The 26149-nt window shown below is 41.2% G+C and overlaps 1 protein-coding gene across 1 annotated transcript; it reads right to left on the bottom strand.

Annotated features, from left to right (window-relative positions):
- Positions 1–242: 242 nt before the first annotated feature.
- On the bottom strand, positions 243–25520 carry GPR37 (G protein-coupled receptor 37). Its single transcript, XM_063445081.1, has 2 exons — positions 23879–25520; positions 243–1280 (listed from the first exon to the last, which is right to left on the bottom strand). Exons 1-2 carry the CDS (start codon positions 24839–24841, stop codon positions 462–464), a joined length of 1782 nt encoding a protein of 593 aa, XP_063301151.1. The 5' UTR covers positions 24842–25520; the 3' UTR covers positions 243–461.
- Between the last annotated feature and the right edge of the window lie 629 nt (positions 25521–26149).

The following is a 26149-nucleotide window of genomic DNA, read 5'->3' as shown; positions in this document are numbered from 1 at the left end:
CACAAATAACATGTGATGTTATAAAAAAAACATTGATGTTAGTATCCACTTTTGACCAAAAATGTATTCTTAATCAAAAAACTAAAATATATTAAGTTTCTAAATTATGAATGTTAAAAAAATAACATAATAGTTACAATATTGAATTTCAGTGCAAACCAACTTACCATGTAATAAACCTACCTAGTTTAAAAGATAATGTTTTAAAAAAGTCACCAAATGTGAATATATATAGATATGTATATATATATAAAAGAAAACTAGCAACAAGCTAATTAAGGTGCAGAAACAAGTTAAATGTTTCCTGGAAACATACCCTGTTAGTTTTACGACATCATAATAATAAAATTCTATTTTCACAAATTTATTGTTTAATAATAATAATAATAATAAAAATGTGAACTAATACATTTCAAATGTATGTGACAGAGTGGTTCACGAGTATATTGAAAATTAGATTTTCAACAATGGGTACCAACAGAGGCAAACGTGGACATTTCACGACGTATCGTACTGAAAGGGGAAAGTTCTAGTTCTGTTGTATATTCATTGTCATTGTCATCACTGGTTGCAGTTGAGGACTTCTGAATGCATTCATCACAACAGCAACAACAGCATTCCACGAACGCTCTACTGAAAGGCTTGCAAAGGCAAAAGAGCAGAACCGGGGTAACACATGATTTAAAAAACAAAAGAAACTGACTAATGAGATGAAGAAGATCTAAAGTCTGCCTGGTGACCCCAGTGGACATGTAAGCTGTTACGATGTTACAGATATTTTCAGGTATAATGCAAAAGCCGTACAAGATGGTCAAAGCTACGACTGTGCAGTTCATCTGACTTTCAAGCTGGATCTGCCTTTTGTTTCCTCTTGTGCAAGCTTTCTCTGCTTTCCTTATCTTTCTCGCTGTCACTAGGGAGCAGGTTATTGTGAAAAGAGTGGGTAAACAAAAATAACATCCAAAGTACCACCAAAGCCTCGCACCATCATAAGTGAGAGCTAGAACGTAAATGGTATCAGGAAGATCCGTGGAGATTTTAACGACACAGCGCTCACTCAGGGTATTGGAATTGAGTGCCGACTCGTCCTTCGATAACTGACGAAGGACAACTTCAGGCAATGCTAGAAGGAGGGCACCCACCCATATCACAGCAAGCTTGGCAGTCGTAGATGTGCAGTTCTCAATCATTTCGTAATACATCTGTACATTGGTAGCAGCTCGGAATCGGTCGATGCACAGAGCGCACAATGTGAAAGTCGTTACCCCAAGGGAAGCAACCTACAAGAAACAAACAAATGCAATGGTCATTGTAGCAAACTAATATATAGTTATCACGAAACATTGATTATACCTGTATTTATAGATATATAAATATATATATATATATATATATATATATATATACTAAGAAAGCTATGGTGGAGAAAAAAGTGATTGAAAACCCCTTTCACCTGAAGTCAGTAGATAGTCAATACATTGTTAACATAGAAATTCCAAAAGCAGTTAACCCCTTAAGGACCAAACTTCTGGAATAAAAGGGAATCATGACATGTCACACATGTCATGTGTCCTTAAGGGGTTAAAAGACACCACATGACAAAGTAGAGACTACTTTCTAATATTGTAGATTCTCAGTTGACAAAACTTGACAAAATAGGTGGACCTACCATCATCAAGTTTCCTCACTTCCCACAACTGTCACTAGCAATGGCTGTGCAAATAAGGCAATATCGCTCAAGACACAGTTATCTGTAGAGGCTCCCCCGGCCTCGCTTGATCCACTATAGACATCAGTATTGTACTATTGCACATGTGCGATAATACAGCACTGGTGTGGGCTCCTGGTGGGTAAAGCACCAGAAGCTGAGGATAAAAAATGGTTGGCGCTTATAGGGGACAACATTAGATAAGTAAAACTCCCTAGAACATCAAAAACCCTATAATTGAGTCAAAACTGGGTAACTCAATTATCTCTCAGGTACAGGAAAATATATAACACATATATAAAAAAACACCCCAAAAACATAGTCATAATTCACAGGAACCCCACAATTCGTATATCCCTAAATAGCTCTGATCTGAGCACCCAACATATCCAAATGGTGCTTAGATCGTTTCAGAAAAATGGAATCGCCATTCGGGTAAAGTTCTGACCAACCGGCCACGAGGTGATAGCCCAAAACAGTTCCAGAGAAATGATGGTGATGGCCGGTCGGCTACAGTGAGTGCCGCCAGGTCCCCTGAGATTTGCCTGTCACGAGGGGCCCAAGAACTAGCTGAATGTGTGTGTCTGTCAGTGAGTGTGAGTGTGTGTCAGTCAAAGTTTGTCAAATCAGTGAGGGTGTGTATATGTCAGTGTGTATGAGAGTGTGTGCCTGTCAGTGAGTGGTGTGTCAGTGTGTGCCTGTCAGTGAAAGTGTGTGTTGTTTAAACAGTGTGTGTGTGTGCCAATGACAGTGTGTCTGTCAATGAGTGTATGTGTATCAGTGAGGGCGCGTGTCTGTCAGTCAAAGCGTGTGTTGGTGCTAAACAGGAAGAGGTGCAAGAGGGTCACCACTCCCTGGCAATTACTTGCCAGGAAGTGGTGGGGTAAATTTAGATTAGGGGGTGCCTGAGTTTAGTTATGTCTAGGGTAGCATAAAATAAAAATACACAGCTGGATATGCATAGCCCCTTAGTTGTAAAAATACTCATATCAGGTATACCAGTGCTCCCCTCCTCTAAGCAGTGCATATAGAAACATAGATTGTGATGTATAAGAACCATTCAGCCCATCTAGTCTGCCCAATTTTCTAAATACTTTCATTAGTCCCTGGCCTTATCGTATAGCTAGGATAGCCTTATGCCTATCCCACACATGCTTAAACTCCCTCACTGTGTTAACCTCAACCACTTCAGCTGCAAGGTATCAATATCCTTCTGGAGATACTGGAGATACTGTCTCCAGTACTGCGTACAATACTCCAAGTGAGGTCTCACCAGTGTTCTGTACAATAGCATGAGCACTTCCCTCTTTCTACTGCTAATACCTCTCCCTATACAACCAAGCATTCTGCTAGCATTTCCTGCTGCTCTATTACTTTAGGTAATCTGAACTCCCAAATCCCTTTCCTCAGATGTTGAGGTTAGGTATGTATCAAATATCCTATACCATTTGCCACAGCTCTGACCATTTTTCTAGTTTACCTAAATGATTTGCAATTTGGCTTATCCCTCCTGTAACATCAATCGTGTTGCATATCTAAGTATCAAAAAGACATACCTTAGCATCAAGACCTTCTGCAGTATCACTAATAAAAATATTAAAGAGAATGGGTGCAAGTACAGATCCCTGATGTTCCCCACTGGTAACTAGTCCTGGCTTCGAAAATACTCTGTTGACTACAACACTTTGTTGCCTGTCACTCAGCCACTGTCTAATCCATTCATTAATATAGGAACATTGCAGTTTACTGATAAATGTTCTATGTGTGACAGCATCAAAAGCCTTACTGAACTCTAGGTAAGCAATGTCTACTGCACCACCCTGATCTATTATTTTAGTTACCCAATCAAAATAATTAATAAGATTTGTTTGGCATGATCTCCCTGAAGTAAACCCATGTTGTCTCTGACCTTGAAATCCATGCCAGGTGTGCCTTACCTTGTAGGGTAATACAAGCATCTAGTAGCTGTAACACTGACACCCACTAGAGGCGCCTCCACTACAGTGCCATGTTTAACTATGAGTAGCGTTAGAAGTGAATAGTGCTTGCCACTTATGCGCCTCAGGTCCCTAATGCCCCTTATGTGGAATATTGGATTGGACCAGCATTCCCCATCAGTGACATTGAGGGAGGTAAGGAGGCAAGCAGTGCAGGGGAGTCTTCGTGCTTGAAAAACGTAAACGTAAGTAGACACCCCAGCCCTTTTTTTTTATATAGAGACACTGTAGTATTCGGAATACAGGTTTATATTCCTAACACTATATTGTTCCTATAACAGTATTTATTTTCTTATGTTTTATTAAAATAGTCCGTTCTGGCCAAATGCAATCACTGATACATACATAGACAAACTCGTTCACTCACTCACACTCAATGGTTCACACGATCACAATCAGTGACCAATGCACACTCAAATTGATGCAGAGTGACAGACACACACTGACTCAGGCATACATACACTGATTCATGTAAACTGACAAACACACACTGGCAAACACACCCAAGTAGACACACACACTGGCTCAATCACATGCACACGCACACACACACACACACACACAAACACTGGCCCAAGCAGACACACACACTGACAGATGCAGACTGACACACAGACATACACTGACCCATGCAGACACACTGAACAAAGCAGACACACAATGACTCAAGCAGACACACACACACACACACACACTGACTCAAGCAGTCACTGACTCACACACTGATCAAAGCAGACACACCTTGACTCATGCAAACACACCTTGACTCAAGCAGACACACACACTGACCCAAGCAGACACAAACATACTTACTGAAGCAGCCTGACACACATTCTTTAAAACACACACTATGAAGTCCTACTCTTGCCTTTACTTCATATTGGTTCTTCATGTGCCCCAGGCTTCTGGACTGTGCCTGGCTGCCTTGCTGCCTATATCATCCTCCCGCCCACTTGACCCAAGTACAGGGCAATAAGCGTTAGTGATGGATGATGCGCCCTTGCTCTGCTGGCGTATTAGATGTGGGGGTGCCTGGCTCTCTGTGATCTTTGCGGGCCACAGGACATGCCAATGGGCGCTAGCCCGTAAGCGCATGTAAGTGCTCTATAGCACCTCATACCAGGGCCTGCAGCACACAATTCATAATTAGTCCCACATAGAGGGCGACCCAAACCAGCAGTAAAGCTGCTGCCATGCTGCGTCCCTGACTAGGTTAGATGTAATGTTATCCTTCACATACAGGGCCACCCCTGCCCCTTTCTTGCCTTCTCTGTCTTTTCTATATAAATGTATTGTTATTCCCCAGTCATTTTTCTCATTATACCATGTCTAAGCCACTAAATCTACTAATAGCCACTAAATCTACATTATCAGTTGCATTAATGCCACAACTTTATTATTGCCCCTCTGCCAATTTAGCACTGCCCCACCGCCTTATTTACCTGCCTTTATTTTAAATTATATACTGCAGACTACCGGCCCCTGTGTGTTTGAGGTTTGTCGGCCACCCGGCTCCCCTGCTGTCATGGCTGGCACACCCCTAAGGCTGGTCCTTCATATCAGGATCCTGCCAGTGTTCCTCCTCTAAGCAGTTCTCCAAATAGCTATACAGGCCGACTGTAGAATACTCTAGGAATACTACTGCTTGCACTGGAGGGTAAGCAAATAACTCGCAACAAAAATGTAATTAGTGAAATTTACTAAAGTGTAAATTATCATTAACCCCTTAGGTAAATTTAATTCATTAAATCACCACAACTACTTTATCTTAATGAAGTAGTTTTGGTGTATAGATCATGTCCCTGCAGTCTCACTGCTTAATTCTAGGCAATTTGGAAGTTAAATCACTTTGTTAGCAGCCCTAGGCATACCTCCCTGCATGTGACTTACAGAGTCTTCCTAAACACTTCCTGTAAAGAGTCATCTAATGTTTACACTTCCTTTCTTGCTAATCCGGGTTAAATTTACATTTTCCTGTCCTGCTTAGTTAACAGCTTGCTAAACCCTGCATGAACCTCCTGCATGAAATTAAAGTTCACAGAGCAGGAGATAAAAACTTTTGTCTGGTCTAAAAAAAGAATGGATCATTCAGGAAGATAAAATTAAAAGATAAAATGCTTCCCACCTGACAAAACAAAATATTTTATTTTCTTATAATAATTACCATGTATAATATAATTTGAAAACATAATTATACAAAACATATCTGACATACTTGTACTTTTCACCCCTTTTTAAAATATATATTAGTAACTAATGGATGTAAACTATTATTATACCCCCTTTTTTTACTTTGTTTGTTAGTTTTTGTTTTACATTTTCATTGTATTATTAATATTGTAATCGATACATTCTACACCTACTGTACTAATTGTTACTATCGATATGTACAATTATTTTAATGTGTAAGATTAAATAAAAACATAATATAGTGAGATAAAAAACTTTTAAATTAAGTAACATCTTATTGAAAATAAAACCATTTTGTTTCATGCAGGCTGTGTCAGTTAGAGCCAGGGGAGGTGTGGCTAGTGCTGCATAAACAAAAACAAAAGTGATTTAACTCATCAATGGCAGATAATTGAGCAGTGAGACTGCAAGGGGATGATCAACACACCAAAACTGCTTCAATAAGCTACATAGTTACATAGCTGAAAAGAGACTTGCGTCCATCAAGTTCAGCCTTCCTCACATTTGTTTTTTGCTGTTGATCCAAAAGAAGGCAAAAAAAAAAAATCAGTTTGAAGCACAATTTTGCAACAAGCTAGGAAAAAAAATCCTTCTTAACCCCAGAATGGCAGTCAGATTTATCCTTGGATCAAGCAGTTATTACCCTACATTGAAAGATTATATCCTTGAATATTCTGTTTTTGCAAGTATGCATCTAGTAGCTGTTTGAACATCTGTATGGACTCTGATAAAACCACTTCTTCAGGAAGAGAATTCCACATCCTTATTGTTCTTACAGTAAAAAACCTTTCCTTTGCCTTAGACGAAATCTTCTTTCTTCCAGTCTAAACGCATGACTTCGTGTTCTATCTAAAGTTGTTTTGGTGACTATAGTGTCCCTTTAAGAGAATTAAAAATGTTAGGCCAAATTAACTGAACTGGAAACACAGGTGACTTTTATATTTTCAGTTTTGCGTATACTGGCATGATACTTTTTGTTTAATTAATGAACAATTCGAATAATTCACATGTTAGCGAATAACATTTTAACACCTTATATCTATAGTCATTAGGGACTATACATAGGACACGAGGTCATGCGTTTAGACTGGAAGAAAGAAGATTTAGAATAAGGCAAAGGAAAGGTTATTTTACCTTAACAATAAGGATGTGGAATTCTCTGCCTGAAAAAGTGGTTTTAGCAGTGTCTGTAAAGATTTTTAAAGAGTAACTAGATGCATACTTGCAAAAATATAATGTTCAATGATATAATTTTTCAACTGTAGGGTAATAGCTTCTTGATCCAAGGATAAATCTGACTGCCATTCTGGGGTCAAGAAGGATTCCCCCCCCCCCCTAGTTTATTGCAAAATTGGAAGTGCATCAAACTGGATTTTGTTGCCTTCTTTTGGATCAACAGCAAAAAAAACAGATGTGGGGAAGGCTGAACTTGATGGACACATGTCTCTTTTCAGCCTATATAACTATGTAACTAAAATGGTAAAATATTACACAGTTATTAAAAGTTCAATTTCTCTGCTGTCTGCCATTTTAATAGTAAAAATAAAGAAACAATATGGTTTTTTCTAATAATACCCATCAGCGGATAGCATGGATTAATAAAAACATACAAATTATACATAGGAAACTGAATTGCTGATCTCACTCTGTGATTACACTACAGTTTGCTTATCTCCTTGTTTTCACTCCTAATAAATTTACATAATCAGTGAGTGATTTCGAGCACTTTAGTAAATACTAACAGACTAATGAATTCATTGTAAATTATTCTGCTACCATTGTGTGAGACAATAAGGGCTAGATTGTGTTTAGTTATAATCACTCCTCAGTGTCTACCGGATGCTTAGCATTATCTGGCTTTAATTTTAACCCCTTCACTAATAATTATTTTGTCGAAACCAAAAAGTAGCCTTTATTCATAATAAAGAATTATGTAAACAGACCAGCTTGATACATTGGCCGTGTTTATATTAGGGATAGTTAAACAATTATCTAAATTTTGAAAGTTTACATTTTTAATTTCTGTTCTTTGTTGAAGTACTGGGAGCATAATGTATGAGAAACTACCGTATCCCTTTTACTGCAATATTTTACACAGTTTACAATTTCACAAAATTAGCACAGCAAAATTAACACAACACAACAGATCAACATACAGCATATGAGACAGAAATAAAAATCAAACAATATTTAAATATCTATTTTATAATACACTGGTTTTGAGTAGAGAAAGCTTTTCTGAGTGTTCCCCCCAAGTTTTTTTTTAACTAAACACTAAAACTCCCCTCCATTCCATCATCGAGTCCATGTTCTCCCCTCAGCCTGATCTTCCATGGCTGATGTCACTTCCCCACGCTGGAAGGAAATTGAGGTCAGGAAGGAAGGACTGAAAGGACAACATGTACTTGGTGATGGAATGGAGATGAGTTTAGTGGGAGGACATGAAGGGTGCCACCATTTGCTCTCAGGTGCCGGCTGTCAGGGTTCCTTCTGTGGTGACCAGGAATGTCCCACATGGTACTCACCTCTTACAGAAGGAAGTAGATCCTCTCCAGCATCTCTCTTCTTTCTCCAGCGGTTTCCACGCCGGGCGCGATAGCCCCGCCCCATTTATGATGCGTTGAGGGTGCGTCAATGTCATGACGTTAATGACGTCACGGCCTGCCAAAATGTTCGGATTCGGGTGTCTTGGGGCGTGGCTACCATCCTAACGAGCCACAGTATAAAAAGGACTCACAGGGTTAGATTCATTGCCCTGTTGTGGTTCATAATTGTTCCCTATAATGCTTTATCTGTATTCATTATTCTAGCTTTTGACTTCAGCTCCGTTTTTGACTACTCTTCATTCTATACTCCTTTGACACAGCCTTAGTATTCTCGTTTATCCTGATCTCTGTCATAGGCGTGTGCACGGGGTGTGCCTGGGCACACCCTAATCCCCGCGACACGCCTGTGAGTCCTGCAGGAACGCGTAGGAACGCTGTTCCCACTGTTCCTGCAGGCACTCTGTTGTCCCCAAATGCCCTCCTCCTCCCCCCGTGTTCCCCTTGTCATTGGGGAGGTGCCAAGAGGTGATGGACACCCCTCCCCTCCCCGGTCGGGTGCCTCTCTCCATCTCAGCCATCATATTCCGGCTCCCAGCTACAGCAGACAGCCCGTGCGGCGAGAGGAAGCAGACACCACACAGCTCCCTCGCCGCGGCTGAGATGGAGAGAGGCACCCGACCCACTGGACCCCAGGGTCAAGTCCACGCCAGCTCTCCAGGTAGGGAGGCTGGGTGGACATTTTTTTATAAAAAAAATAATAATTTGTGTGTCTGTGAGTGTGTGTGAGTGTCTGTGAGTGTATGTGTGTGTGTCTGTAAGTGTGTGTGAGTGTCTGTGAGTGTATGTGTGTCTGTAAGTGTGTGTGTGAGTGTCTGTGAGTGTATGTGTGTGTGTCTGTAAGTGTGTGTGAGTGTCTGTGAGTGTATGTGTGTCTGTAAGTGTGTGTGTGAGTGTCTGTGAGTGTATGTGTGTGTGTGTCTGTAAGTGTGTGAGTGTATGTGTGTGTGTCTGTAAGTGTGTGAGTGTGTCTGTGAGTGTATGTGTGTGTGTGTGTGTGTGAGTGTCTGTGAGTGTGTGTATGTGAATGTATGTGTGTCTGTAAGTGTGTGTGTCTGTGAATATATGTGTGTGTGTGTCTGTAAGTGTGTGTCTGAGTAAGTGTGTGTGAGTGTATGTGTGTGTACGCGTGTATATAAATATATATATATACACACGAGTGTATATTATTTTTTTTGGGGGGGTGGGGAGAGCTCCCCTGTCGGCTCATGCAGAGCTGGCGCTATCTGAGTGCCGGCTCTGCTCTAAACCTCCATGGGCCGGAGGGGAGATCAAAGATCTACCTCACCAGCCCACAGCAGCATGGAGGGAGGCAGGAGAGGACCCGGGGAGCTCTAGACAGAAGCTCCGCCAGGTTCCTCTCGCGAGATCTGAGCATTGCCACGGCAATGCTCAGATCTTGCGAGAGTGAACTCTAGCCCCGCAGGCTAGAGTTCGCTCTCCCTTGGACCACCAGGGATGGCACATGGCAGCAAGGATCCCCCCTCCCTACATAAGGTAAGAAGGGAGGGGGGTTATTTACTAATTTGCCCCCACCTTCACAGTCCCTCCACACATACAGCACACACACCTACAGCACCCACACACACAGCACCTACACACATACAGCACCCTCATACACACAGCACACTAACAGCACCCTCACAAACACACAGAGCACCCTCACACAAACAGCACACTCACAAATACATGACACAAACAGCATCCTCACACACACACATAACACAAACAGCACCCTCACACACACAGCACACAAACAGCACCCTCACACAGCGCACTAACAGCGCACACACAAACAGCAGTATATGTATGTGTGTGTATGTATATATATATATATGCGGCGTGTGTTTGTGCTTTAGGGTGCACACCCTAATGCAATAGGCTGCGCACGCCTATGATCTCTGTACTCCTTGACCTCGGCTTGAATTTGACTACTCCTTGTTCTTATATGTTAGTCCAGACATTCTAAGGTCCGGTATACGTTACCTTTTGTCTACATTCCCATCCCATTCCTGACACCGGCGTTCTGTGTGTGCTGGGATCAGACATCAATTTTGAATTAAAATTAGCAAGCCTGAAACTGTTCTGGGTTGAAGAATGACATTGCTGGAGGTGGAGTTATATCTCTGGCAGCTAAGGGGTTAAGCTCTATACGTGCAATGTTTAAAAGTGAAACACTGCACATGCAGACTCCAGGCACCCTTACCACTTTAAACAAATGTATACTTAGGGCCTTGCCTCCTCACGTCCAGGTTGTCTACACATGGCAATGGGCATGGGATCCTTTACAGTTTGGGAAAGAGAACAAGGTAATGTTATTTTCAGTCACTCTGCATTAAGCAGATGAACTGTCTAAAATGTCAGCAGAGAAACTCGTTTTTTTTTTGTTTCAGCCAAGCTGGGCGAGGACCAGCAGTGAATGAATCAGATGGTAAGTGGGATTAATTGGACTATATTTTATGCAATCCAGTGTGAATGGCTTGCAGTTAGAGAAGGAGTAAGCACATACAATTTATATGCAGATGGAATTACTGTATTTAATAATGTATGCTAGCACAGGAAAAAAAATGTTTAAAATTTACATAGTATTATATTTAAGCCATTTTACTTTTCTGAGACCAAAACAATGAACACTAGATAAGAGTGATATGAATAATCAGACTTACACAGTAGAAAAGTATTGCTAGATGGATAGTGCTTAAAAAACTGTTCTATGACTTGTGATAATAATGGCTCTCACAGAGGGAAATCGCTAAATTCTAGATATGCTCCACGCTCTGTCCCTTATGTATGTCCCTCTGGAAGAAGAGGGGTGTAGATTATCAATGCTGTTATAGGATCCCTTAGCATTGTAAGCAAAAGGGTACACTTTAGCAAAACTAATTTAAAAAAAAAAAGTGTTTTTAAGGAGACACTAGGCTGGATCCAATCTATTCTTTTTTTATGGATTTCAGAATAACATATTCAAATAAAATTATAAAGATACATTTAAATGTGCAATTTTCTTTGTAACTCACTGTGATTTGTAGTTTCAACAATGGCTTGCCCAGACCAGGAAACTACTCAGCCAATCATTACTTTCTATGTTAGTGCTGCACAGCAGTGTTTTCTGGACAGAGCAGGGGTTTCTGGTAGTTGTATTTCAAATCTCAGCTTTACATAGTATTATTGGCATTTTGTATAAAGCTAGCAGTTAAACTTTAACGCACAGAAACTATTGTTGGCCAATCTGCTGACACCAGTTACAACGGTATTATTGGAGCACCTGATACAGAATTGGAGAATTGGAGACTTATGGAGCTAAACAATTTATTATATAAAAAAAAAAAGGCTGAATACTATCCACCATCTGTAACCTAACCTAAAAGTTGCACCTATCTTTTGTGGAACCCTGAAGTATCCCTTTAAAATAATCTACGCAATTTGCTTTGGTTACAAGCAAGCTGCTCGATGATCTTAAAGATGATGAAATGTTTATTTCCTATTTGAATACAAAATCTTTGCATAAATTAAGCCTGTCTATTTTCTGTCAATGTAGTTGAAAGACAATTCTTAATCTACACTAAAAGCAGTATAAGCTTTTACATTGCTAATACAATTTTAGGGAGAGCATCAAAACTACTCAGAATCTCCCCAAAACAAAGTACCGTAATCACAAGTATTCGTATTTCAGATGGACTGTCTAAAGCAGCATAGTACTGTTACATCCTCATATCTTTTCCGAGTTACTAGGAGCTGGGTCCCAACTTCCAAAATTGTACAGAGGACAAAGCCACATAAATGATGTTCTTACAAAACAATCATTCAGAGGATAACGTAAAACAAAAGATTAATGGTTTAACAAGACTTGTGTACTTTCCCACCATTCAGATAACAAAAGGCACTGTTACTTGGCAAAAGATGTTATAACAGAGCTCTATTGTTAAAGGCCATAGAATTCATTAGTAGATGTGGAACTCTAAAAAAACATAAAGACATTTTGATTACGATCGGTGATTAAGTTTTATTTGTATTAGTTGTTAAAAGAAATATCGCTGCTGGATGCATTGTTACCAGTCAGCATTTATGGTTACGAGTTTGTCACATAGAACATTTAAAAAATTGTGTTCACATTTTTGCTACATATTACATTGACCAATCTAAAAGGGATTGTACTAATGGTTTGGGAAATATTAGTAAAAAATATTCACTTTTTGGGACACCACCTACTTCAAGTCTTACATTCACAAGTAGGGCTGTTTATCTAATGGATGGATGGACGGAAGGAACGATTAATTTTTTATTTTTTTGTTTCATTTATTCTTTCATCCAAGCACAAAGAAGAAAACGTGGGTACATGGAAGATTTTGTAAAACAGAAGTGTATTCCAAAGATCTTCATCTAGGTGTGTTATGAAATGCCATGTAGGTAATGTGAAATTTCTAATTAATTCCAGTGCAATATACAGATATACAGATAATTTGTTATAAAGACTATACTTTTATGAAAAAATAGTGAGCCTGTTTTAGACTTGAAATCAACAAACCATTTGTGCAGAATGTTAAATATGGTATGACTAATGTGGTGCATCTTCTTCAGGTTTCTTCTATGAAATGTTCATCATTTGTGTTTCATTTGGAAGAGAGCCGGGTGATTACTGAAGATGTGGAAATCAAAAGATCTATCTGACTGACCCTTTGTCCCCTCATCACAGCTGAGACAGCAGTTGCAGTTGACGGTCAGCAATCCCTTGTGGTCCCAGCACTGAATGTCTCAGAGCACTGCTTTCAGACTGGAAGGACTGCTGACTTTAATCTCCACGTGCTCGATATACAGACCACACAACCCCACCAAACCAATTATGAGCCTGCTAGGAGTGCTTCCACTGGACCACCAGAGATCCCCCCTACTCACAGATAAGCAGGAGAGGGCAAAATTAATACAGTCACTCGAGCCATACAACCACCCCAAACACCAATCGCAACCACTACACACATTCGCACCCCACTCACAGGTACCATACACAACACTCATAGCTACCCCTCCAACAGCCTATGTATGTGCGCAGACACAAACATACACACACACACACACATTGAACCAATGCTCATATGCTCATAACATACAGCCTACCCCCACAAAACCCTCCTAAACATACTGTGCTACAAGCAGCCTCCACACATACACGTACAACCCCGCATGCAACCGTCAACACCCTCGGACTTGTGAGAAAGCTATGAAAACAACAGAAGGAAAAGACAGACCGGGAGAGCAGAGACACACTCAGTGCTAGACAACTAGAAAGACACTGATAAAAGAGATTGGCAGAATGAAGGAAGAGGGAAATTGACAGAGGGAGAAACTAGCGTAAAAAAACAAGCAAAGCGTGGCTGAAGGGAGATGTTGGATATACGTAGGGGTGTCAATTCAATTCAAGAAAAACAAGACTTTTGCCTAGGGAGGTAAACTCCTTTCTCTTGACCTGCATGTAGCACTGTTTTGGATCCAGCATTGTCAAGGCTTGAAGTTTGTTTTAGTGAATTGCCCAGCACTTCCAACCTCTATCGCCAATTTACATCATAATATAACAATTATACCTGTGATAGGAAACTCAGTTGTATGGATGATTTTGCGGATATCCATCCTAAATTTATTAAATGTCTCAGAAGCACCGCTCATTTAGAATTGGGCAATTGAGAAGAACAGTGCATCCCAATTGCCAAAGGACATAGTTGAAGGGTGGAGATATAGTCTGTAATTAGACATTTAATTATTATTGGCAAACTTTATTGGTGTATACAATGTATAGACGCTCCGTTGTACTACAGTGCTTGGCTACATTGCACTAGGCAAACTGGGAGGATAATTTGCTGTGATTACTATTATATTTATTGTTATTATTGCTGAGCTGAAAACATAGGTTTCTATGAGAATGTTTCCCTCAGATATTTTTGCCTACAATGTGCAGTTTTATGATTAATTTCTGACATTTCACATTTTTGTAAATAAACCTGAGGGTGTTTTTTCGATTATGGGAGGGGTGGCAGTGTATTTCTCACGAAAAGTTTAGCTTTTGGGAAAACATTTAAAATTATGAAATGTAGCTTTTTTTCAGTGTTTTTTTGTAAAAAATTTTTATTGGAAATCTAACAATCTGACAGTGATAAACCAAATATAACATCTTTACTGTAGCCCAGTCACATACAGGGCAGGCATTTATGGTGTTCGAGCAGTGTGGCTGCACAGGGTGCAATGGCGACAGGGGCAAGGGGCGGCCACACAGCTCACAATAACTAGGTCCGGCGCTACCTCAGTGCACCTTGGTGGGGGAGAGAATACGCATCCGCCAGCCCTCCCTTAGAGAAGGAGACTTGTGTCTTTATTGGCCGGTGAGGAGAATGAGGATCTCCCTTACTGGTGCTATGTCAGCCTGACATGGAAGAGGGGGCAACTTCGCCAAGTAACACTACTCTTGCAAGCTCTGCATTTAGGTTGCTGCGGGTTACCACGGCAATGCTCTGATGCTATTAGAGGAGAGCTCATGAGAATAAGGCTCCTGCTCTGCATCCAGTGAAGATGCAGAACTGAAACGCTGGCAAACACCAGAAGGCGATCACAAGGGGATCAGTTTCCCCCCCCTTCCTGGCCAAAGACATGCAAGAGAGAGCGGGAGAATCAACTTTATTTTAAAAAGCTAAATTATTAATTAAAAAAAATTAATAAAAAAAAATAGAATTGTTCCCACCCCTCATTTAAATGCTATACCCTCATACAGACAAACAATCTCTATCCCATCCACACTGTGTTCCCTACACAAACTACACACACATTAAATCCCTATCCCACACCATACTATGTTTCCTACACAAACTACATAACATACACACACACACACACATATACACACACTACATCCCTAACCCACACCACACTATATTCCATACACACTACATAAGCTACTTCCCTATCCCACACCACACTATGTTCTCTACACAAACTACATAACCTACACACACACATACACACTCACACTACATCCCTATCCCACACCACACTGTGTTTTCTACACACACTACATCACTATCCCACTCAACAATCTGTTCCCTACACACACTACATCCCTATTCCACCTCACATTGTGTTCCCTACACAAACTACACACACACAAAAACACACACACACACACACACACTACATCCCTATCCCACTCAACAATCTGTTCCCTACACACACTGCATCCCTATTCCACCCCACATGGTGTTCCCTACACAAACTACACACACACACAAACACACACACACACACACACACACTACATCCCTATCCCACACCACACTGTGTTCCCTAAACAAACTACACACACACTACATCCCTATCTCACACCACACTGTGTGCCCTAAACAAACTACACACACACTACATCCCTATCCCACACCACACTGTGTTCCCTAAACAAACTACACACACACACTACATCCCTATCCCACACCACACTGTGTTCCCTACACAAATTACATAAACTACACACACACTACATTTCTATCCCACACTATACTGTTTTCCCTACATGCTACATAACCTACACTCACTACATTCTATCCCACACCATACTGTGTTCCCTATTCAAACTACATACCCAACACACACAGTGCCGGTCTTAGGGGTGTGCAAGCTGTGCGGCTGCACAGGGCGCCGTGGCAGTAGGGGGCACCATGTGGCTGACACAGCTCCACATGCCCCGAGTGACTGATGTGAGGAGGTGCTCAGAGTACTCCTATAATGCTGGTCACGCTGTGTAGCATGGCCCCACGGCACTCGGGTGGAGGATTTCATTTTCCTCCACTCAGAACTATCATAGAAAACATCAGGGGGAAGAGCTACGCAACAGGCGGAGCTAAATGCAGACAAACCAACTGCCTGGTAAGTGAGGGGAAGCAGAAGGGCTCCCCAACCTAGCACTACACAACCGCTGCTCACCGACCTAGCTCTACACTGCCCCTGCTCCCCCACCTAGCTCTACACTGCCCCTGCTCACCCACCTAGCTCTACACTGCCCCTGCTCCCCCACCCTCCTCCACTGTGCCCCTTCTTCCCACACCCCTACTCCCCCACCTACCCACTGTGCCCCTGCTCCCCCACCTACCACTGCACTGCCCCTGTTCACCAACCTGCCCCTTGCTCCTCCACCTACCACCACTGTTCCCCTGCTCCCCCACCTACCACTACACTACTTCTGCTCTCCCACCTGCCACTACACTGCCCCTGCTCCCCTACCTACCACTAAACTGCCCCTGCTCCCCATCTGCCCACTGTGCCCCTGCTCCCCCACCTACCACCAAACTGCCACTGATCCCCAACCTGCCCCCTGCTCCCCCCACCTACCTCACTGTTCCCCCTGCTCCCCACCTACCACTACACTACTTCTGCTCCCCACCTATCACTACACTACGTATGCTCTCCCACCTACCACTACACTGCCCCTGCTCCCCCACCTGCCCACTGTGCCCCTGTTCCCCCGCCTACCACTAAACAACCCCTGCTCCCCCACCTACCCACTGTGCCCCTGCTCCCCCACCTACCAGCACACTGTTCCTGGTCTCCCACCCTCCTCCACTGTGTCCCCTGCAACCCCACCTACCATTACACTAACCCTGCTCCACCACATACCACCACTTTGCCTCCTGCTTCCCCACCTACCATTACACTACCCTTGCTCCCCCACCTGCCCACTGTGCCCCTGCTCTCCCACCAACCACTACACTGCCCCCTGCTCCCCCGCCTACCAGTCCATAATGGAAAGAGGTAACAGTCTGTCTTTATCTATGTGTGTGTGTGTGTGTCCCTGTCTGTAACTGTGTGCCTCCCTGTAACTGTGTGCGACTACTGTGTGTGTGTGCAAATGTGTGTGTGGCTGCTTTCAAATGTGTGTGTGACTGCCTACAACTGTGTGTGTGACTGCCTGCAAATGTGTGTGTGACTGCCTGTAAGTAAGTAAGTGTGTGTGTGTGTGTGTGTGACTGACTACCTGTAACGTTGTGTGTGTGGCTACCTTTAACTGTGTGTGTGACTGCCTGTACCTGTTTGTGTGTGACTGTCTGCCTATAGCTGTGTGTGGTTGTCTGTAACTGTGTGTTTCACTACATACCTGCAACTGTGTGTGTGATTATGTGCCTGGGACTGTGTGACTCTACAAAAATACATCCCTGCATTCACACATGGGCCTACATGCATATTTTTATCTGAATAAAATATCCATCACAAACAGCCAATCAACCCAGCACAAACATCAAATAAATAAGGAGCTGAGGAGTGCAACTTTATCACATAACAGAACCCTGAGGGGCCCTTTATATATATATATATATATATATATATATAAGATTGGACACAATCATATATTGTAACAAGATCTTTCAAAACGCATAACTGTTACAACCTTAGACTGTTTTTGGTTGAATTGTCACTCTAACCACTTGGGGATGGGTGGTTAAATGCACATTGCATTAGTGTTGTGATTTTACAGACAAAAACAAGCTTCCGGTACTTATACCTTCCAATCTACACATTGACTGGCAATTCTGTTAAAACAATATATATATATAAATCGCCTTGTTAAACCTACCCAAACCTTACCTGATCCAAACCTATACATGATATTGACATATGAAAGGAGACTGCAAAGCATATTTAATATGATTTTTTTCATCTTGACAGTAATGGGAACTCCCTGTGACAGTATCATCATGAATTAAGTTTTTTTTTTTTCTAAAGGTTCTGTTAGGGGGAGTTCCCATTAAACTCACTGAATAAAACCAGATGCACAAACTTCATATCATAGACGTGAAGCTCTTGAAGTAATGTTCTGTCAATCATATCATTTTAAAGAACAGCACATAGAATTCTGGGATGCCGCTGACAAAGTTCAAACTTTGTGTTTCCTAATGCTATATGAGATATGGATATGCACTGCAAAGATACAGACTCTGACCTTTATGATAAGATGACCATGATACAATTCTCTTTTTTTAAAGGAACACTAAAGTCACCAAAACATGTTTAGTTTAATGAAGCAGTTTTGGTGTATAGATCATGCCCCTGAAGACTCACTGCTTAATCCTCTGCCATTTAGGAGTTAAATCACTTTGCTTATGCAGTCCTAGTCACACCTCCCTGCATTTAACTTGCACAGCCTTCCTAAACACTTCCTGTATTAAGAGATCTAATGTTCAAACTTCCTTTTTGCACAGTCTGTTTAATTTAGAATTTCTTATCCCCCTGTTCTGTTAATAACTAGCTAGACATTATCTGTGTGTGATTAAAGTTCAATTTACAGATTAAAACTCCTGAAGTTACATCTGATTGAAAATGAAACAATTGATTTTGTGTAGGCTGTGTCAGTCACAGTCAGGGGAGGTGTGCAATGAGACTTCACAGGCATGATCTATACACAAAAACAGTTTCATTAAGCTAAAGATTTGTTTTGGTGACTATATTGTCCCTTTAACAATTTAATAGAAATTTCATCTTTCAATTATTGATTTAATTATGCACACTATTATGACAATCAACTCACAATACTTATTCCAAAATATTCTGCTGTAGATTTTTCAAATTGTTCACTCACTGAACTAATCTATAAGTAAAACAAAACAAGTGTTCCAATGTTTCATCCTAAACACAATTAAGTGACAAAACATGATTCTAAATTGGCTTGTATGGGTGTAGTCCCAGCTCACTATGATGGGGGCCATGTGGGTTAACAATACACAGAATAATTTGATGATGCAAAGATAACATTCTCTCACTTATGATGCACATTATGACGTTTTGTGTAATTATCAGCTACAAGTACACATTGTCCTTCAAAGTTTACACCTAGAAAAACCCAAAACAGAGGAATATTTTTTTTTGTACAAAATGAATCAGCACATTTAATACTTTCATAATTATATTTTTAATTTACCTGAAATATTGAATTTATTAAAAGAATTGTGCAGCTAAACCATGACTCCGTATTTTCAATGCATTATATAAAGCATTCAAATATTATATTAGAAAAAATCTGAAACAAAAAACAATCCAATCAGGATTGTGGGGACTGATTGTATCCCATCAACCCCTTAACGGCAGCGGTTCTTGGGAATATTAGCTCATCCCCGAGTTGCAGTTCCAGTCACCAAATAGGACGATTGGAGCTACATTATAAACTTACTTTAGCCGATACAGGTACCGTATATACTCGAGAATAAGTCAAGTTTTTCAGCACGTTTTTTTGTGCTGAAAAACCCCAACTCGACTTATACTCGAGTCAATGTCTGTATTATGGCAATTTTCATTGCCATAATACAGACAGGGGGCTGTGTAGGAGGGGGGCTGGCAGGGAGCTGTAACTTACCTCTCCTGCAACTCCTGTCAGCTCCCGTCTCCTCCGCGCCGGTCCGGTCAGCTCCCCTGTCAGCTCCCAGTGTAAGTCTTGCGAGAGCCGTGGGGTCATAGCGCGGCTGCGAGACTTACACTGGGCCATGTATCAAACAGGGAGGGGGGACGAATTTTTTTTAAATAAAAATATAAATAATAAAATATAATTAATAATAAAAAATAATAATAATAATAATAAAAATTAATATAACAAAAAAAAGAATATTAAAATTCTAATAATTAAAAAAAAAAATAATAAAAATGCCCACCCCCCACCAAGGCTCTGCATTGCACTCTGCATCACACACACTGCATTCACACACACACACTGCACTCATACACACACTGCATCACACACACACTGCATTCATACAAACACTGCATCACATACACACACACACTGCGCTCATACACACACACTGCACTAATACACACACTGCATTCATACACACACTGCATTCATACACACACACACACACACACTGCATTCATACACACACTGCATTCATACACACACACACTGCATTCATTATATACACACACTGTAAATAAATATTCAATTAATATAATTTTTTAGGATCTAATTTTATTTAGAAATTTACCAGTAGCTGCTGCATTTCCCACCCTAGTCTTATACTCAAGTCAATAGGTTTTCCCAGTTTTGGGGGGTAAAATTATGGGCCTCGGCTTATATTCGGGTCGGCTTATTGTAAGTTGTATTTTTGAGGATTAATTTTATTATTGAACAACAACCATGTTCTCAATGAACCCAAAAAACTCATTAATATCAAAGCTGAATATTTTTGGAAGTAGTTTTTAGTTTGTTTTTAGTTATAGCTATTTTAGGGGGATATCTGTGTGTGCAGGTGACTATTACTGTGCATAATTATTAGGCAACTTAACAAAAAAACAAATATATACCCATTTCAATTATTTATTTTTACCAGTGAAACCAATATAACATCTCAACATTCACAAATATACATTTCTGACATTCAAAAACAAAACAAAAACAAATCAGTGACCAATATAGCCACCTTTCTTTGCAAGGACACTCAAAAGCCTGCCATCCATGGATTCTGTCAGTGTTTTGATCTGTTCACCATCAACATTGCGTGCAGCAGCAACCACAGCCTCCCAGACACTGTTCAGAGAGGTGTACTGTTTTCCCTCCTTGTAAATCTCACATTTGATGATGGACCACAGGTTCTCAATGGGGTTCAGATCAGGTGAACAAGGAGGCCATGTCATTAGATTTTCTTCTTTTATACCCTTTCTTGCCAGCCACGCTGTGGAGTACTTGGACGCGTGTGATGGAGCATTGTCCTGCATGAAAATCATGTTTTTCTTGAAGGATGCAGACTTCTTCCTGTACCACTGCTTGAAGAAGGTGTCTTCCAGAAACTGGCAGTAGGACTGGGAGTTGAGCTTGACTCCATCCTCAACCCGAAAAGGCCCCACAAGCTCATCTTTGATGATACCAGCCCAAACCAGTACTCCACCTCCACCTTGCTGGCGTCTGAGTCGGACTGGAGCTCTCTGCCCTTTACCAATCCAGCCATGGGCCCATCCATCTGGCCCATCAAGACTCACTCTCATTTCATCAGTCCATAAAACCTTAGAAAAATCAGTCTTGAGATATTTCTTGGCCCAGTCTTGATGTTTCAGCTTGTGTGTCTTGTTCAGTAGTGGTCGTCTTTCAGCCTTTCTTACCTTGGCCATGTCTCTGAGTATTGCACACCTTGTGCTTTTGGGCACTCCAGTGATGTTGCAGCTCTGAAATATGGCCAAACTGGTGGCAAGTGGCATCTTGGCAGCTGCACGCTTGACTTTTCTCAGTTCATGGGCAGTTATTTTGCGCCTTGGTTTCTCCACACGCTTCTTGCGACCCTGTTGACTATTTTGAATGAAACGCTTGATTGTTCGATGATCACGCTTCAGAAGCTTTGCAATTTTAAGAGTGCTGCATCCCTCTGCAAGATATCTCACTATTTTCGACTTTTCTGAGCCTGTCAAGTCCTTCTTTTGACCCATTTTGCCAAAGGAAAGGAAGTTGCCTAATAATTATGCACACCTGATATAGGGTGTTGATGTCATTAGACCACACCCCTTCTCATTACAGAGATGCACATCACCTAATATGCTTAATTGGTAGTAGGCTTTCGAGCCTATACAGCTTGGAGTAAGACAACATGCATAAAGAGGATGATGTGGTCAAAATACTCATTTGCCTAATAATTCTGCACTCCCTGTATACGGTAGGTACTTTAAACATACTTTATGATATACTCTGACTCAAGGCTTGTCATTTAGAGAACTACCTATAACAGTTTTCGTATTTAACTCTTTTGTCCATTTGTTGCTGGTGCAAATAGGCGTGGCCAGATTATCTTTTTCGTCTGTTTCATTTGGTAACTGAATATCTCATTTTCTTCACTGAATTACTTGAACATTCACAAATCAGAACAAATATATAATAAAATGTTTACTAACAACAAAGGGTAAAGTAAGATACACTAAGTTGCTACACGCTCGTAAGAGGTAAATAACAAACAATTCTAGTCCATCTATGTGAAATCTCTAAATACATATTCAACGGTAGCTTCAAAGTTCTAGGAAAAAAATAATGTCACCATCCAAATCATTCTGTGTACTCTGTCATATCATGGGGACCTTAATATAAAACTAAACACGAATATGTTAAACTGTCATTGTTGTCTTCATTTTTACCTGTTGAAGAGTGAAATACAATCACTTTTCCCTTATTGCTCAGCAAATATCTTGGGACATGAAGCGTTACCAAGTCTTTTTTAAGGTTCAAGATGTTAAACTTAATATACCATAAATAATCTTTACAGGTAATGGCTAACTCAGATAGCATTTAAAACAATGCGGAGTAATTACGTGTAAATCTAATTCATCTTTTGAAATTCCCTGATAAAGACTGCATTAGAATAATGAAGCAGCAGATAAGTCAAAAGATTTGACTCATAATTTAGTATAAAAAGCAAGACGTATGCAGCAGAAAATCAGCATTAACGTGTTACAGCCTGTGACCAATTTTGAAAAAAATGCATTTGTATTTAGTGCCAGATATGCTCGATCCTGCTATGATTCAGAAAATGTTTGGAACATTAACTGGTCGTGCAAATGTGTTGTTTTTTTTTGCACGCTCTACGACAAGTGGGCACCAATATTTGTTGGATGTTGGCTCCCATTAAAATGATTAGAATAAAATCCGTTGATGCACCATTTTATTTGATCATGCACAACGTGAGAGGCAGTGGATTTTTGCCAACTGGCTGTAAGCTTGCTTGGCAAAGGTACAAAAACAAGTGCCAACAGCCTGGCACTGATTTAAGGCTGGGTCACTTTTAAATAAGGAACAAATATGCATGGTGACTCAAAGCAGACAGTCAGCTTCAGGGATGGAGAGGGGATTGTATTCTGGTGACTGCACCAAAACTTGAGCTGTTTGCTATTGTTATTGTTATGAATATTGGGGGAGCATTGGTGGATGCGGGTGCAGTAGATAAGAAGACAGATGGCAGTGCAGGATTTTAATATTGTTATATGAATATGAGATTGGTCACAATAAGAGATACAGAAAAGGGAAGAGGAGGGAGGGGAGTTGAGATAGAGAAGGAGAGAGGGAAGGAGAGAAAGGGAGATAGTCAGAAGGGAGGAAAATAAGAGTAGGGATGAATGGATGGATGGACAGATGGATAGAAGACAAAAAGAGAGATGACAGAAAGGCAGAGCAGAAAAAGAGACAGGGACAGTGAAAAAAAGAGCGGGCAGACCATAGAGAGAGAGAACACAAACAAAGAGACAGGGAAGAGAGGACAAACAGAAAAAGAAGGGAGAGATAGCAAGAGATAGAGGATGGGGTAAAAATGGAGAGGAAGAGAGGCAATATTTTTTTATGCCAGTTTAGAGGTCTACCCAAGTAATTTACAATTCTATATAGTTTGAAATATTACCTCAATGTATGGTACAATTTTGCAAGAGAAATCTTCCAGTAGCCACTTCTTGGTAAGTTTGTGAAATATCACCAGAGGCAAGCAGAAGAAAATGATGAGAAAGTCCCAGAAGGCCAGATTTGCCAGGAGTGAGTTGGATATGCTTCTCATGTAATAATTATGGCAGACTATACACATAACGGCCATGTTACCCATAATCCCAATAACAAATATAATAATGGACAGACACATGACTGCGTAGGCACCGTAAGAATCGTCCGTTATTGGATAAAAAGGGTTTTTTATGTGCGGTCGCTTGTTTGAGGTATTTTTTGGTACCAAAGCTTGATTAATTTCCATATTATCGGAAAACACCTTCACATCATTGGTGGCAATGTTGACTGAATGGTTCAAGGCCAGAGAGTGAGGTTCTGTCTCCTTGACCGCGTTCTGGTTTTGCAAAGTGTAATTTAAATCCATCAATAATCTATTGTCATCATCACTTGGGTCTTCTTTATTTTTAGTCCTAGAATTTTCCTTAGTGCCTCTTTTTCTTCTAGCGCCCCTAGAGATGGGTTCATCCTCATGTCCAAGCCTCACCTGCTCAGGTGTGTCACTGAAAGACCTGGTTTGGCGAATAGCACCAGTTTGCATTTTGGGTGCACTTGTGTCATTTTGTTGAAGTTCTGCACTCAACACAAATTCAGTCTCAGCAGGACTGTCGGACAGCCCATGTGGCACAGTTATCCTGCATTTACACAGTAGCTTATTTAAAGTCCTTCCAGTGGCAGACTCTGTATAAACAACCTCTGTGCTTCTCCTTATAGGGGAAACTTTGCCAGCCATGCAATGAGGAGAAAGGCACCAGTCGGAGCTAGAATCCACATCTTCAATTTTCCTAGTGCCATCCTGCAGCTCCTGGGCATGCAGTAATAAAATGCACGCACACAACACAGAAATGATCAGCCTGGGTTTGTTCTGCATGATTACAATAAAGCTTCAGCTATAATAACAGTTGTAATAAAACAGGAAAAATGCATTGGGAGTTTCAGGCATGTCATCTGACCCCACCTGAGCCAGACAAAAGCAGCAGAACAAATGGACACCTTGCAGTTTCTTTTAAATAAATTACACAGCTAACAGAATCAGGTTTCAGCTTTTTACAATGCCCAGGAAATCAATCCAAATGGCACTCACTCTGCACCCTCTCACCCTGATACACAGCCTGTTAAGTAAAAGTTAAGGTCCCCAATGTCACAGAAATCCCAGGGCTCCACCCTAGCTGTGCCAATGTCTGCACAAACTGTTGGGTTTGTTCCTTGTTGCTCATTTAATCTTTGCTTCTTCTATAGAGAATCCTGTGTCTTGCTGTAGAGAAACCATGTATGTTCCCTGTCTCCTCTCCTTGTTAATCCCAAATGAATGTAATCCCTCCTTGGAGTAAACAGGTTGCAGCCTTGTCCTCAGTGCAGATTAAGTGGTGTTGGACATGGTTAGAGAATGACAGCCTCAGGGAAGGCAGATTACTAGTTACTTGCAGTGTATCCCTTTGTTTTGAGCTGGATACAGTGTTTGTGCCCTGGCCAGCAAGGTTTGGATGCAGGAGAGGGACCCAGCCTGATCTCCCTGCCTGCTCTGTGAATGCAGTGTAGGGATGATGAGCCCCGCCTGTAGGCTTTGTAAGAACACACACTGCGCCTGTGTGAGCATGACAGTCTCTCCCCTCCTTCTACACACTATCTCCCCATCTAATGTAGCTGCAAGCAATTATCACACCTTGCTGTGCCTCCATCCTCCTGTGTCTGGTCCTGGGTGCAGGAAAAAGGTGTTGGCACAAGCATTGCAGTTATTCATTTTGGAGATCACAGCATTTCCTAGCTTGTATTAAAAGAAGAGGCTGATTGCACTGAGTGGAAGTAAAGGTTTTGTTCTGTTTGGCTCAGTATTACCAGCACTTAAGCTTACACAAAGACTGTGCAGGAGGAGGGGGGTGAATTGCAACTGCTAATGCTGCAAGGGAGATGTAGAATTGGGAGGCTGTTAGGTAGAGGCAGCTGTGCTTCCTGTGATACAGGACTGTTAGCTCTCCTTTTGGTAGAAACAAGGAGATGCAGAAGGTAGAGAGAGGCTACTTTGTCTTGTTCTAACAATGTCTGGCAATGGACTCATCCAGTGTGAATGCAGGTCCAGGGGGGTGGATAATGGCGAGGGGCCATTGGAACCAGGAGGAATAGATTTTAACAATGCTAATTAATAATTTAGCATTGGGATCAGAATCTAGAAACCTGTAAC

This window comes from Pelobates fuscus, chromosome 3 (assembly GCF_036172605.1).
Source record: "Pelobates fuscus isolate aPelFus1 chromosome 3, aPelFus1.pri, whole genome shotgun sequence".
Classification (NCBI taxonomy): Eukaryota; Metazoa; Chordata; class Amphibia; order Anura; family Pelobatidae; genus Pelobates; species Pelobates fuscus.
This window is presented reverse-complemented; position numbering and strand designations above follow the sequence as displayed.